General features: G+C 34.9%; 1 protein-coding gene across 10 annotated transcripts in view; it reads right to left on the bottom strand.

The window, feature by feature from the left end:
• The window catches only part of SYT14 (synaptotagmin 14), a 126,564-nt gene that overhangs the window by 42,686 nt on the left and 66,583 nt on the right, over window positions 1–17,295 (bottom strand). For 9 of the 10 annotated variants that reach the window (XM_080408650.1, XM_080408652.1, XM_080408654.1 and 6 more), the window contains one exon: window positions 15,708–15,926. The exons of the other annotated variant lie outside the window; for it this stretch is intronic. In XM_080408650.1, the coding sequence (XP_080264776.1) occupies window positions 15,708–15,926 (219 nt within the window). The remainder of the gene's footprint in view (window positions 1–15,707; window positions 15,927–17,295) is intronic. 10 annotated transcript variants of the gene reach the window in all.

Raw genomic sequence — 17,295 nt, 5'->3', positions numbered from 1 at the left:
CCAGAGAGGCTGTGCAATCAACAGCATTGAAGGTTTTAAAAGCTCTCCTGGCTAGGGCCCTGAGCAACTAAGTCTGACTTTGAAGTTAGCTCTCTTTCAATCGGGCGATCAGACTAGATGACCTCCACAGGTCCTTTTCAACCAGTTATTCACTGATTCTACAACATATACTAAAAATCTCAATTCAATACTCTAACATTCAAGGATGGGGAGCATCTCAAATACAGGCATCGGAAATATCTATAAAGCTCCTTCTATGATACAGCAGTTTAACAATTCATAGGCAAGTATGGCTTCGCTGTGTATGCTAGATACGTTGCTGCATCCTGTATTAAATACATATACCTACCAGCATAGTACTTTCATTCCTAAAAAACAAAAAGCCAATAAAAAAAACAAAACCCAAAGCCACCACCACCAAAAAACCCCCAACCCAACCCCAAAAAAACAAATAATACAAGGAGCAAAAGAGGTTCAGAATACTTTGTTAACTGGTGGTGTTCTACTTGCAGCTGACTACATTTAGACAATGTGGTATCACTGAAATTTTTACTTGGATAAAATGAACATGTCAAGGTCCAGACTTTTAAGTTTAAAACATCCTAATAATAGTTTACACACACATATATATCAGAACACATCTATACACACACACACCCCACAGCCACGTATCAGTAACAGTTTAAGGTTTATGAAATATTAACTACAATGAAGATTACACTGAGGAAGTAATACCCATTATGAAATGCTGATGTTAGACTGCAAATATTGACCTTTATGATTTGCCATGTGAAAAAGCCTTAATTTGCTTGTTTTTCAAACTTTTAACAATAAATATGATAGCTTAGATGGTAGAACGAAAAGAAAACCAAAACCAAAACATTTGCTATCACTTTGCATTAACATTTTGACCAGTCAACAATTCAGCAGTGATGAAATGTGCAGTTTGATTCAAAGTAAGACAAGGCTATTTAAATAACTCAAAATAAGAAATGGGTATTGAAACATTAGAATTTTGATAAGCGATCACAGCTGCACTAGAATTAGTTTCTATAGCAACAGAGGAAATAATGTGGAGAATTGCACTGCAATACAAGATGGATTCCTTACAAACACTGCTGTTCAAATAGAAAACTTTAAAATTATTCACTGCATTAAAATATTTCTATTAAAATGGTTATTCAAATATCCTATAGCTTGTACTTCATACATTGTTCTATTTTCGTTCTCCAGGAATCTATCCATTCAAGTTTCATATCACATTTTCACACTTTCCCCCATTGCTTACCTTCCTATTTTAAAATTAATTAAAGTCACTTATTCTGAAGAATACAGTATCTTTGATCTCAAACTAATCTGCATTTTCAATAATTTTTTTTATTACCCCTACACAGAAGCACTCATTACATTTATTTTTCCAGCAGTGCACTTGTAAAACATAAGAGAATGCTTTAAACATGCTATTCATAAGAAGCTGCATCACAGCCATGAGAATTAACATCACTATGGAACTTCTGAAACTTGTAGTCATATGAGACTTGCACTAGCTTTTATCAGTGTGCACTCTCATGTCCTAAGCATGATTAAGAAACCATAGCAAATCTATTAGTATTCATGGACCGAATACCCATAAGATGGTAAGATAAAAGCCTTTTAGCTGAGCACATCTTTAGATATCAAATGTTGCTCATTTCTAACACTAAGAATTATTGTTTCGTTGCATAGTCTCTGGTTCTAGCTATTTTTGGCAACTAATTAAAAGCATATGCCTGAACCTTTTATGTATTTTGCCCTTATAATGAGACCTATTACTCTAGCTTATTCTATCCTTTTGAGTTCCAAAGTATCTTTCGAGTTACCATGGATACAAGTGATATGCTTTCTCCCACAACTGCTTTGTGTGCCTTATCAAACACCAGAAAACTGACACAGTAGGAATCTGAGCCATCTATACAGGAGGAACATCTAACCCCTCGGAAGTGTTCCTGGTTTGTTTTTTTTTTTTGCTCCCCTCAAAAAACTGAGGTATGCCTTATTGTAATAAAACAAACAAGCAGGTTCTTTTCTATCTGAAATCTAGCAGTTTTTCTCAAGGAAAACAAAATGAAAAAAGGTGCAGACATAAAACAATTTAATCTGATCAACTCTGAAACAGTGTTATAATGAAAATGGGAGTACACAGAATTATTCTGAAGTTTCCTGTTTATTTTGCGTTGACAGAGTTTAAGTGTTTCTAGATCAATATATCCACTGGGGATGTAAAATGCAGCAAATTTCAGAAAGTGTTTCAGAAAGGAGTTGCAGAAAGATCGCATGCAACCTCAAGATTATGCATAAACTAGAGTAAATAAAACACCCTTAAAAAGAAATTGTTAGGCCTCTGTATACCAATTCATTATGGGCATTTTCAAATGCAAATTGCATTCCAACAAGCTGGGAATAATTTGTACTAATCAGTGAAGAGGGCAGTTAGTAAACTGATTTTTTCATTATGTTTCTGTATTCTGACCTCTTCTTTAAAACAAAAGACTCCCACTCAGGCACCAAAATTTACACAGGATTCAAAAAACCAAGTGCTGATACTAACATAATCTGAATTAATGTATAAGTAGTAAAAGGGAATATCGAGAAGGAAAAATAAATTATTGTAATATGAATTTGATACAGATGCATTCAGAACTATCTCTCAACTTTCAATGCATTAAATCACTGGAAAGACATTAGCTGCATAAATCTGCAATGAAGGCAACTAAGTGCTAGAGAGCCAGAGAAAAATGGGTAAGCAAATGCTGCTCTTGCCCCTTTTCCTCAGTTATCTAAACTTCTCTAAACATTACATCAAAACACTCAAAAAAACAACTTACCTGACTTGTTCATACCCACAAGCTCAGCCTTGCTCTGAAATACAGATTTTGAAGCACAATACCTGAGCCAGAGACACTGGAGCGTAAAAAGCAGACTCTTATGCTTGTTTGTATTGACATTATAAAATAACTGTATCATTCTGTTAAAGTCTTCCACAAGCACATATGAACCAGAGACATATTAAATATTTTTATTTTTCTAACAGTGTCACTGTAAATTAGACTTATATTTGCACGGATTTCATAAGATACATTTCTTTTCACTTTTACATTTAACTTTGAACTGCCTCAGGTAATGGTATTTTCTTTTGGGGGTGAAAACCATCTACATAATATTTTTACTGTGAACATTCAACTAGAATTAAATCTCGCTTCTTCCCCCCCACCCCCCAAAATTTCTTTTAGAAGTAACTGAAAGCTAGAGAACAATGAAAAGGAACTCAAATTTGACTGCTACATTGTGATATTTATGGTAAATCATCTGTATTATCAAATTATTACTAGTTGTGTAGTTTAATGTTAGAATCACTCACACAAAAAAATGAGCAGCTGGAACAGCGGAGATATTTACATGATGGCTCCTGCCATTACATTCACCATTACACATGCTATCAGTTCTCTGTATAGTATTCTCCTGGATTATCTGCACAAAATCACACAAGAGACCTCCCATTCCTCTCTGAGTAGAATGCAAGTGCAAACTAGTATTTTTTAAGATATTAACTACCATTGTTAGCATCCTTCATAAAAAGGCTTCTTAGGTTCTTCTTTTGCAGATTCTCAGAATTTGTCTGGAAACTGCCACCGTTGTTCCCTACACCTCTGAGGCCAACACATTGCCTTTAACACTAACGACAACTACTGTTTTTATTTGCAAAGATTTTCTTCTCATATAGCCCCTTCTTGTTAACAGGAAGGAAGTGGCACCAGGAGCAGCAGATGGTTCAGGGCAGTGGTTCTCATTGCCAGCAAAAGGAATTTTGCTCTGAAAACAGTCAAAGGTAACAGCCATTATCAAACAGGATGATGAGTTTCTCTGAAGGAGAGCATTAGATGCTAGTCTCTTAACAGCTTAATTTTCCCTCAGTTACAAGGGAAAATGACCATCAGCTCAAAACACTTTTTCAAACTTTACCAGATCTACTCAAGAGTTACCTATTTGGCAAATTTTCTGTGTACACACAATTCACGATCCAAGATTTGACAGGAAAAGAAAAAAAAGGTATCAGAGCAGTACAATCAACTTAATCTTCCAGAAGAGCTTCTTGGAAATTTTCATGTGATTATTCCTACACTACAATTTAAGCAAAGAAACATTGTAAAATCCAGGAAAACGACATCATTATTCTCTCTCATTTTTCTCATAATCTAAAAATAGTTCCATCCTGGCATTACATACAGAATTTAGCAGAGCCAAATATGAAGCACTCCAAACAAAATAGTTTTGAAAGGGTAGGTACAAATTAATGCAAAATTAGACTAGTGTTCTGTTTTGTATCCATCGGATCTTGAAAATAAGTGCAAGAGATTTTTTTGATTTTCACTCTAGTCACAAAATTGCCACAAATTCTACATATGCCACAGAAACACTTCGAAGTATAATAAATCTTAATAACATCTACCATAGATAATATTGTACTTCTCATTTCAGAGTTGCCTTTTTTTCCTATTAAAATTCACAGGATTGGGAAAAAAATCTAAAAAGATGTTATCTGTTTTAAATCTTACTAACACGTGTTTTTAGTGCTGAGGATTTAAAAACAAAGTTTCAGAAGTCATTACACGTACTACCGAACTACAGGCTGCTAAAATACACACAACAAATCAGATACAACAAAAACAGAAACTATGAGATACTGGAAGCCGCAGAAAGTTTTAGCAATATCAAGTAATATTCTAAACAAGATTCCTTGAAGATATGAAGAAATTAGTCTAATCACTAGTGTTACCTTGACCAATTTAAACCAGAACAGATGCTGCCCCTCTTTTTTGCCAAAAGACGCAGAGTTGGCCCTGACCTTTCACTTATAAGTGTGTTGCCTGGTACAGATGTCAACTCTGTGCAGTAAACAACAGCAATTGTGTCACCTGTTCAAGTCATATACATAAGCTGTATTTGTTCAGGCTGAGCATTTTCAAAGAAAAGAAAAATCACACCTGAAGTCAGCCTCTTGAAGAGATGAACCTTTTGTAGTTTCATTCTCCCAGATTTGGATTTTTCAGATACACATGCTCTTATCAGCTCTATTTTTAACCTGACGCTTATATAGGATACTTAAAATTCTGAACATGTTTACATTATCCATCCAGCAGGCTAATGGAACTGCATACCAGACAGTCATGCATAATTCAAATCAATATCCTCAGGCTTGCAACTCTTAAGTCAAAGCTGCCTTTAAATAAGCTGGGTGTGACTTTAACATGAATAAAATGTATCCAGTTTTTAACCTTTATCTGACAAATTGATGTATTTGCAAAGGAATGTCATAAATCTTCTTTAAAAATTAAAAAAAACAGAAAATCACAATAACTGAAAATCTTTTAAAGAACACTTTTAAGGACAAAATTTAGAATTTAGTCCTTATTTAGTCAATTTAGTCAACAAGACTGAGCACAAAGGTTTCAAATAGAGAGCTGGGTATTTTTTAATTTTTTTTTATAAGCAAAATTTACAAATATATACATAAAAACACATCCTGGCAGAATATTACATAGTGTGGAAGGTGAACGTAGCAGGATTTCCTATTTACAAATGTAAAGATTGAGCTTTAATTGAATTGGGTGTAGGTAACTCCACACAAGAAAATCTTATACCTAGTTAAGCATGTCTGCTAGCTTCTCTCTAAGGACCAGAATCAGAATTTCCATAATAAAATACTATTTTATACATCCTTTTGAGTTTTCCTATGTGCTTTCATGATTCCATCACAGCAGATAACCTTCAGCCACACTGAAATGACCAGAAGCATGGCAATTACACTAGCTAAGGATCTATTTCCAGCTTACTTGTGAATACAGTGGAGGCAAGGTAACTGCAAACAAAAAACTCACACCCCCCATCTACAAAACTCCCCCTCCAAACAAAAAGAACACAAAACAATAAAAAAAAAAAAGGACTCAAGTTGTATAATAGATCACATCATGTTTTCCCTTTCCCCCAAGGAATATATTCCAATTATTCTTAAAAGTTAGGATAACTCTATAACACAGTGTTGCAAGTAGCACCTAAGAGCTTATTTTAACAAGAAAAAAAACCCATGAATAGAAACCCTTGCCTGCACAGAAACTACAGACACAATTTCATGTTGTTTACTCAGATACAATACAGTCTCCCAATAAATATAAACAATTAAAGTATCCATGAAAATAGTCATCCTAACAATAAAATACGTTATTGGATAAAATTGGTAATGTTATGTTGTACAAGGACAAAATATTAATTAAATAATTCCAAGAGAATACTTATGATACAGTTATAGATATCTGTGCAATTGATACATGCACATAAAAAAAATAATATGCACTGACTAGGTAACAAACCAAAAAGAGTTCAGTTACAAAACCAGCTCCTTGTTCTTTTAGCAAAAAGACGGTTAAAATGTAATGTGATCAGATTATAAAAAAACAGTCCTAATGATAACTGGCCTTTAACCTAGGGGAAAAAAGCACAACTGGGAGGCAAACATTAGTTTGAGACTAGAGTTAAAATTTTTCTGGTTTTAACCTTTAAAGTTAAAAAGAATGATCCATTTATCCACAGGCTTTATGGAGGAAGAACTGATAAAGTGTTCTTTTGTAATATTCTTATGTAAAGTTGTAATAACTTTTTTAGTTCCCATATCTATTTAACAAGTACTGCTCCATTCTGCTGACTGTTCTCAGCAGCTGAGTACTGGGTGCATGCAGGATAACACTCCTTGTTCTAATGCACCATCTAAAAAGAGATTTCCAGTCTACTGTTCAATCCTGTTTCTTAGTCACTCATTCCATGGTAAGAGCCATGGGATCTCTGTAATTAGGGTTAAGATTAATGAAAATTGTACCTTCTTTTGTCTATTTTGTGGAAGTCTTTCAGAACAAGACCTGTCTCATGATATACATGCATAAAGATCAATGAAATTCCTCCCCTATATCACTAGAAATTACCATAATACCAAGAAAAAAGAATGCCCATACTCGATAGCTTTTAGATCGGTACAAGAAATACCCAGTTTGCAATGTGAATTCTCAGAATCAGCAAAAGCACCAGGTTCATCAAGAAAGTGATCTTTTCTGCTGATACAGTACTACCTCTTGCGTTTACATCACAAATCAGTTCTACATTTTATTAATGTAGAACATTTATATCAAATACAACGCCACAAGGAACTACTTCAGCCACAAATACATGTGAACTTTTCCTAGTTAACAGCAGATCTTGATTCTTTCATAAATTCCAGATTCAAAGAGATGAGAGACTTCATAAAATAAAGTTTACAATAAAACGGAAACTTTCCTGTTAATTATTAACGTATGATTTACATCGCTTCAGAGACATCATATTGCTAAGGGTGACTTTCTTCAAAGCCTTCACATCAATGCAAAGGGTATTTCTTCAAAGACTTCAAAATGCTGGCAGGAGGAACCTGATTTGTGAGACTACTTTGCTCACTTGTGCACATCAGGAAAAAAAGCCCTCTCCCATTGGAGGGCAGTTTTTCCTCCTGTTTGGAGTTGATCTAGCTGGAAAAGGAGTTTTCCTGTTAAAAAGCTTATCACCACCACTGACTTTGAGTTTTGTTACTAGTTTTCCTCTCTCAGCAGTAGATGACATGCATGCTTTAACATCATCTTTTCCCAGCATCTCTGCTGCTAATCAGAGGGTAAATCCATTATTTCAGGATTATTCAAATTCATTCTATGAAGAAATTTCATGTGTTTCCTTTGGTTGACAAGGCTGTGCACAACTTTGATATCATCTATCTGGCTTTTAAATTCAAAAGTTATCCATGTAAATCTATTCTCTTCCAAACTTTGTTTAAACTCAGACATAGATGTCCTTTTCAATCCCATGTTCACATCTTGCCTCTCCATAGTATTCCTCAAGAAAATTACAAGAATAATACTGAATTTCACATGTACTTTCTACCCTATCTGTGAATTTTCTCCATTCCAGGTCTCCAGACTTTGTAAACACTATGCATGTCTGCCATTCGTGCAGGTAAGGAACCACAACCACAGCATGAAGATACCCTAATATGTGAAGTTCTCTGCTATCGGGAACTTTTAAAAAGACAAAGGGTAACGCTTTCTTGGGAAGTAAAAAAAGAACTGAATTCTGTAAAACTGAATAAAATACAGAGCAAAAGTTAATCTTTAAATCATCTTAGTCCCTGCAATGCTTAGTTGACTATATATTTTGGGGAAACATGCATCATAATTTCAAAAACTTAACAGAACTGACTCCCACTATTATAGAACAATAGAGGACTGCCATAATGCACTAAGATGATACTCTGAAACTCTTAAAAAACCCCAACCAACCAAACCACACCATCAGAGAAAATAAGTAGAAAAAAATGGAAATCAAGTTAACTCTGGACACTGTTCTGCAGATCCTTAAATTACAAAAGTATCTTTTCTTTTACACAATACCCTGAAACATTCCCTTGATATGGCTGTGGATTGAACTGCTATGCTCTCTAGAGGCTTCAAAACCACAAGAAATTCTTTCTCCAATTTTTAAGGGCTTGGAAGCAATGAAGACTCACTCCAGTTTACCAACAAACGAGAGGTAGACACACATAATCAGGGGTCAGACTTTGTAACATTACTATTGCATCTTTGCACTCTCTCTTGTACTACATGAAGATTTTTAATTACTCTTAAAATAAGACATGTCAAGGGTAGATGCCCACATAATAGAAAACAAGCATAAGCAAGCTGGATCGACTAAACAAATATTGTAATTAAAAAATCCCCTATTTCTCTCCCAAAGTCTGCAAAAAGTGCATCAAGAATGGTATCAGTTGATAGTACACAAGCACTATCAGCTGAAATATACAAATATGAGTGTCTGAACTATCTCAGAGCTGTAACAGGAGTCAGCCTTCAAAATACACTCTGAAACATTTGGGAAACACTGCTCTGAAAATTACTTAAGACTTGTGTTAAGTGTCTTTACTAAATACCCTTTCGAAGTATCTATTTGGAGCCCTAGGTCTACCCAAAGCTGCAGGACAAAAAGAGTATTTTCTTCCAGCAGGTATTACACCAGAGAAATCTCACAGGTAAACTGATAAAGGCACATCAAAGAAAAATGAGTGGCCACCTTCTTCCTAAATATTCTTTCCATTGTATTTCTAATTAATTTCTTTAAAGCACATTAGAGGAAAAAGAAGATAAATAACTATTTAAGTTATGATCTAGCATTCAACTGAGCTTTCAGTCTTCCAGTCTGAATACCAGCTCATATTCCCTGTGTGCCATCATCTTCTTTGCTTGAAATTCTTAGCATCTGAAATGTACGGATACATAGACTGATTTTGAAAGAACTTTGTGGCTTTAGTTTACTGAACAACAGCACAACCATACTGAAGCCCACACTCTACAGTTCTGAGACAAAAAAAATTTTCATTCACACTTGCCTTGAAAATAGATCTGCTTATATGCAAGGACTAATGACAGAAACTAAACTGGAAAACATATGGTTATCATGGGATTCACTGATTCTTCCTCTCTCAGCCTGTCCAGTGGCTTTCACCTTAGCTTGACAAGTCTGAAGAAGTCGGATCCTGCTTTACAGAAGATATTTACAGAGAAAACCCACCCCAGGTTCCTTTAACAAACTGGGGAGATTCACCTGTATACCAGTTTTGAGATGCCTGTGAAAGAGGTTTTGGTGTTGATGTTGGGTAGATACTGAAAGAAAAATCTCTCTATATACTTCAAGTAGTTCAGTGAAGAGAGTTTTCCCAAGACATGAAAACTAACAAGAAAGAAAGAAAAGGCAAAAAGCTGCATACAGAATCAGATCCAAGAGATTCCAGAAGAACAGTCGCCTTCACGTGCAAAGATTGACACCGAGGAGCAAGGCAAACATATGTCCAACAGACACACCAACATAAAGTGCCGAAAGCCTAGAGAAGAATAAAAGTGGAGAAGATAAACTACAAAAATAACATCATATTCTACCTTCACAATATGGAAAAGATGGATAAAATCCAGTAGCATATGCCTGCTAGAGCAGCAGATTCTCATTTAAGAGAACGTATGTTTTCTCACTGCAGTCTTTTAGTGCTTCCATATGTTTCCAAAAAACCTTGTGAAATGTAAGGCACTTGGGCCAATCTCAGAAATAGAGCCTCTGAACAAACATGTCTTCAGCCGTGGGGCTTTATCAATTGAGAAGTTAGAAAAAGACTTTTAAATAGGCTGGAGACGGAACCTGTGGTTGTACTGAGCTGCTAAACTATAGCTAAATATAGTACATCTAAGTATGCTAAGTAAGCAAGCAAGCTTACTACTTTTTTCCATCATGGTGTCACTTTGCTTCAGAATTGGGATCAGTCCCCCTTGCTTGCTTCCTAATCTGGAATTTTACACAGCTGTTAAAGAGGTGATTTGGGCAAGACATGCTTTAAGAACGTCACAAAATAAAAAACCAGACTGTATTCTTCCCCTCTTCTACCTTTCTCCTCTCAAGGGAATCAGACAGTCCTGATTTCAAAAGCAAAGAAGAACCTGCAGCTTTTGAAATCTGCCTGCAAAACTGTAATTTCAATATATTTATCCTAACATTTCAAAGTTTTAAAACTTCTGGGTTTAGGGATTTCAGGGACAGCTTCCTTAAAGAAAATATATTGTACTTGCCTATGAAGCTTACAGAGAGAACAAAGACACAACTTGCTTGTATAATGCTTGAGTTTTTAAAGTTCAGGAAGTAGCCACTACTGGAGACAGGTTGGTTTAATATCATATTATATGTTTTTCTGAAACTGAAGTTATTAAGAAACTATGGTCCATTTGAGATCACAAAACATAGATACAAAAAAATATTTCCAATTACCAAAGTACAAAGAATAATGCCAATTTAAAATTTAAAGTTTGTACACTTCCTTATTTAGATCACTATTTCAATTCATAATCTACTTGTTAGCTGAAAAAGTTATTTTTCCTTTTTTTTGTTCTTTATTTTCTGACACAGATGTGAAATATCATAGCCTATATTAATCCCCTCTTCCAAAATATTACAAATAATTGGAGCACATAAAAGCAATACTACGTATTCAACTGGGTAACAATAGCATTTGAAATGGCAGGGAATAATACAAGTAGGATGCACATTATAAAAAATGAGCAGTAAGTTGTATCAGGATATGTGTCAGGAAAAAGAAAAAAAGGTCACTTCAGAAAGTATCCATACTTTACTGGATAACATGAGAAAGAACAGAAAGAATATCACTGGCAAAAATAAGATTTCGAACTTTGAGCTGACCTTAGAACTCTGGGAGTAAGCACAGAGACTGGGTTAAGTCGACACATACGTATCAAGAAGTACTATAGTTATACAGGTTTCTTTTTTCTGTGATTAACAGTTTTGGGTCATTTGTGCAAGAGTTGGAAATCGCAGGTGTAAACCTATCTTCTCTACCATTTTACTTTTAATGACATTCGACATCATCTTGGTTTTCTAATGAACTACATCTTCCTTTAGAGATACTCTGGAATTAAGCCTGTCATCCATGAGGAGCTCACTGCAGAAGCTGTGTATTTACACTAGCTTGGAGTCTGTAGAAATACTTGCATCTAAGCACAATATACATTTTTTTTTCATTTAAAAGATGTACTATAATTCATCAAAATCTAAGTGCATCAGATGTGCTACACAAATATAGAAAAGGGATCAGATGCTGGTTATAAGCAGGTATTTGTGAACCACAATTTTAAAACCTGAATTTCATAGAATGAACTGAAGTGCCACTAGAACATTCCATCATCGAAATAACACCAACAAAACCCACAAAATACATTGCTTTCTTCATTTAACTATTAAAAACATTATACAAAATGCCCTGTCAGTTCTATATAAATATGCTGAAAAGAAAGATTAATATGGCCATCTAGAGGAGAAAAGAATGATATGAAAACATACCACATGCTTTTTTCAGGCTTCAGAATAAAAGGCATTTTTAGAAGCATGCAGCCATAAAATAGATGTAATAATCTAATTATATAATTGATAATAAGTGAACATTAAAATAATATGACCAGACATTTTGATGGTCTTAATAATGGAAACATATTAATATTATACATGCTTTTAGCAACCCAAGCAAAGCTTACAGGGTGTATTAATAAAGGAAAAATTATATTTTTGCCTCATTGTTAAATTTTGTGCGTGCACTGTTAAGTGCAGACACATCTAAACAAACAAATTTAAAAAGTAAGGACTGAAGTGCAGAGTAAACAGTTACCAGTAAAACTGTTTATCGACTCCTTTAAAAATGCACAGCAGACTGTTGCAAGATACAACATGTGATAGAGATTAACTGCTCAAGAGAAAAACCCACAGAATTTTCTGAAAACCAAGTACCATTTTCACTGCTCATATTACTTTACCTCTGATGGAATTTTTAATGATATCATCAGAGGCTGATTTACTAGCAATGAGCAGGGGGGGAGCAAAAAGAGATGAGACAAAAATTAATTCTGTCCTGTCATCACTTCACCGTAACACTATCAAGCCCTGCTCAACAGATGGACTGATTGGTGCCTTAAGCTGGAAGTAGCACTGAAACGTTTTAAGTCTTAGAAGTAGAGATGATAAAGCACGTATGAGAAAACAGAAGCATGCAAATATATTGACAATCATTTATCATTTTAAATAAAGTACATAGGAATACACTGCTTGCTCCCCCTCCACTACAAAAAATGGTTCTATCATTTGTCTTTACACTTCTTACAAAAATAATTTGTCATAAAAACCAAGTTTTCAATGAAAAAAATCAGGATTCCTGTGGCATCAAATCTTTCACTGATTTATTTTGCGAGTTTAAGGAACAGTGAAGTTTTGAATTTTTAAAAATTACACTGAAACATCTAGAATGTTGATGGTCTCCAGTTGCAATCAGACACTTTTAATCTCATCTGTTCAGTGAACTGCTTCTCTGAACATATAAGAACCAATTGGTAGCGACAGACAGTCTCTCATTTATTTCTGACTGCAGACTTTCTTCATGCGGTTTCTACCTTCCCATTTCATCAAATTTCTAGGTTGGGCAGCTTTCCTTTTGTAATGATCATAACATAACAAGGCATACTCTGTCTTTTCCTCTGTTCTAACACATTTTTATTATTGTGCAAAGACTCTTTATGTTTGAAATATTTTAGGAACATAAAAAGTACTAACTCTAATTATTCTAGTGTGCCACCTTCAGGTCACTGAAAAGTGATAAATACTAGGTTGTTAATCTGCTGCCACGTCCAATATCATAAAACTCTTTTTAATAGTATTGAACATAATTTTGTTGAGATTAACAGATTACAAAAATGAGACAAAATCATCACACTAATTTGCAAGCATTTTGTAGAAAAACGTAGAATGACTGCAGACTATCAAACAAAAAACATTGCTGATTCTCCACACCCTGTAAAATGTGCAGAGAATGCTCTCACAAGCAGCAGGAAAAGCAAAATACTGACAGTATTAAAAGTTTTCTTGAAAGTAGACGTACGTGGTTACAAATTTACAGTTTTCTAAGTCACAATGGTTTGACAGTTTGTGCTTCAAAAGTTTTTTTCCAAACCCTGAATCTTCTTTCATTACAATAAATTCAATTTGCATACTAATTTTAGAGTGCATATGTGAATGTGTATATATAAATGGGGTTTACATCCAGCCAGATTCCTGAATGCAAAGAGCATTCAGAAGGGATAGCAGCTGGTGACAGGTATCTTTAGCAACAGAATTAAAAATGAGAAAGGAGAGGGGAAACTATTCTAACTTTCCTAATACAATACTTGGACTTGCCAACAGGGTTGTTTTGTCTTAGATCCTAACCATGACGTGGATTTTCAGGCTGGAGTTCTTATTCCCCAGAAAAGGATAAAAGTCAGTGACTATGAATTTTGATGATCTAAGAGGATGATGATGAAGGCAATTATTTAAAAAAAAAAAAACAACCCACACACCAAACCCCAAAAAACTGGACGCAGGCTAGCACAATGCCTTTGGAGCTTAAATCTTATAGGGCCAAAGTAAAAAGCTCATATGAACTGAGAACATTTCACTAAGGAGATCAACTAGGTGGGTTAAAGTATCTGAGCAATTACAAAATAGAAAGAGGAATGTCACATGGTCTTTCCAACATGAATTATTCTATTACTATTTCAACAACTGGCCTCAATAGTTTGAGGAGACAAATACATTATTCTGGGTATCTGAAAGTAGTCTCCTTGTGTAATTACTATATCTGGTATTATTTTCTAATAAATACAATTGAGTTTTCCACCTCCTGTCAATACACATCACCATTCTTTCCCAACAGTGACATAAGCCATACAAAAAATTAGTATTTTATCCGTTGTATTCTCCCCACCAATGCTGTTGATATATCTCAGTAGATAAAACAACAAAAAAGACCCCCATGATACTTCCACTATCCCTCTTCCTTGTTGTCCTTCTCCATCATAGTATCTAAAGATCAGTTCTTACCACCTGACCTTACCTCTACATCTCCTTCCCTCTTTGCTGGAAAACTCAAAGACTGCCAGCCTTCCTGCAACTTAACACCAAAGGAAATAAACATTTCTGACGATCAGGAAGGAATCCTCTTACTCTGGAATTTATTTCAATTATAGCTTTCATGTCCTTTGTGTCTTAACTTGGAATCATGAATGAGTATGCACTAATTTCAAATTTCAGTGGCAAACAGACTTTTATATAATTTAATTACATAACTTTGTAGAAAATTTAGATTTTTTTCCAGCAGTTCTGGACTGTATAGAACATTTAAGGACAGGTATCTTTTAAATATATGTATCCATTTTTAATTAGGAAAAATAAATCACTAAAAAAACTTTGCTTTTTAACATATCAAAGGGACGCCAACAAATATCTTACTACAACACAGCATCTATATTAGAATGACTTCTATGTAACTTCAAAAGCTCATTATTCATGATAGATACTGGGTATAGAGACATGGTTCTCACACACAGCTATTTTCAAGCACAAAAAACATACTGACAAAATACTGACAGCAGAATTCTGACCCTCTATATCAGGCACTCACGTAACGTAAAGTCAATAAATATATACCATAGAAGACATCCATTGTTTACATCCAACTTTTAATGCCATGGAATAAATGCATTAATCTAATTTTTGTAATAATTTAATTTCTGTCATTTCAACAGAAGAAAAGATACAGAACATTCCAGTAATGCACACGGCCATGACCACATGCACTGTAACCAATAACCATTCCATTTACTTTGCTGTTAGGACAACTTATCAACAGAGGAATAACAGGTCTTCTTTGTATTTTTAATGCCACAGAATTCATCAAGAGTTGCCACGTTTCCTTCCTAAATCAAAACATTTAAATTCCCGCAAACCAAAATGACTAATGATGAAATTGTATGAAACTTAGCATAACAAGATACCATTTGCAGTATTTCCAGAAGAATACACACAAGTCTGTGCCTTTTTTTTTTCAGCATGCACAAATATAAAGATATCTGGATATTTCTTGCAGACAGTGACTATTTGCAAGCCAACCTGTCCTTGTCTAGGACTTACTTATCCAGAATATAATTCTGAAATTTGGAATCAAAGAAATGCTTTTAAATTACTCTTACCTTCATCTATTGAGGCTTCACTACTGTATCCATCATATTCTGCAGACAGGGGACTATATTTTTGTCTGGTTTCCCATATATAGTTTTTTTGCTGTCTGCCATCCACCACTGGCAGCCTGGAACTCTGGGTTCTAGACAAGGCCTCATGATATTTACCCAGTGCTTCATCTTCACTCTCAGATGATGAACCATGCTGGTCTTTACTCATATAAGAGTTGTCTGTTTGAATAAAATAAAGCAAATCGACTACAGCTCAAAATAGAATACAAGAAAATAACCATAAGAGGTTATCACTGAAGATATTTAAGCTATTTCAATTAAAATGTCTGTAATATTTTAAAAATATCATCTTGTTGTAATTGTATTATGTGACTTTGTAACTGGTGAGAGCTATTTTTTTTTCTAGAAAAAACTGTAAGATCATTAAGCCCTAAAAAACATTCTAAAACTTATTCAATAGAAAATGGATCAATTTATGTAAGGCAGCACACACTGAAGTTCTTGAAACCCTTCATTAAGAAAATGCTTAAAATAATTTATGTAAAATACATCCAACACTGCTGCAATATTACATTTGGATACCTAACATATCAGAAATGCATCTGCTGATCCTCCATTCCCAGCTGATTTTTGCTGTAAGCATGCAGTATAACAGAAATGAAACTGATTTACAAAGAGAAGCCTACAACAAAATCCTCTTAGGGTATTTATGTCGGTAGTGCTTAAACCTCACAATAACAAATAGGAAAATGCTAGTGAAAGATGTTTGCATGCACAATTTTATTTAGCTTAGAATAAACAGCCCCTTGTTCAGTAATAACTGAAATTAGTGCAGATTCTCACTGTAGACATCTGGTAATAGCAAAAATTGCAGAGAAGAATCCATCTAGTTTTTTTTTTTATACCAGTTCTTCTATAATGCCCACTGCTGTGGCCAACTTTTTCCAATTACATCTCAAGTATGACTTGCTCCTACAAGGCAAAGATTCAGCTGCATTTTTATTTCTGTAAAAGGAAAGGTTCCTCCTCCCTCTTCCAAACCTCAAATGGATTCTGTCCAGATTCAACATGCAGAGGTTCTGTAGCTCTCACACACTAACACGCATAACAAGAGTTCATGTAAGCTCAATAAAGGTCAGCATTACCACTGATCCGTGGGCAAGCGCATGGCATACAATTTGCCAATGGATTTCCATTACTGGCAGAGCTCCGAGATGCCCATAATGCTGTTTTTCAGCTCCTGATCCTGCAAGGATCAACACGCTACCAGCCACACTCAACTGCTCCTCCCTCCCTGCTTTATTGCTCTCCTCCCAGTCCCTGTCCTTAGCTCTAGTTCTGCATTTCCACTCCCATTAGTTTCTGTCTTCATGCCCATACTCCTCTGCCTGGGTATTCCAACTAAATGGGAGATTCAGCTTTCCCAAAATTCAGCCATTTAAAATTAAAGTAGCCTATGCCAGCCATCTAGGCCTCTTTTACAGTCAAGTGTTTGCCTCTTCCTACTACAGAGGTCCTTTCTTCCCACTTTTAGGTAAGCCTCTAGAGTACATGAGTAAAATCACTTCTCATAGAGGTCCTCTTCTCC

Source organism: Falco punctatus (assembly GCF_963210335.1).
Source record: "Falco punctatus genome assembly, chromosome: 12".
NCBI classification, from domain to species: Eukaryota; Metazoa; Chordata; class Aves; order Falconiformes; family Falconidae; genus Falco; species Falco punctatus.
This window is presented reverse-complemented; position numbering and strand designations above follow the sequence as displayed.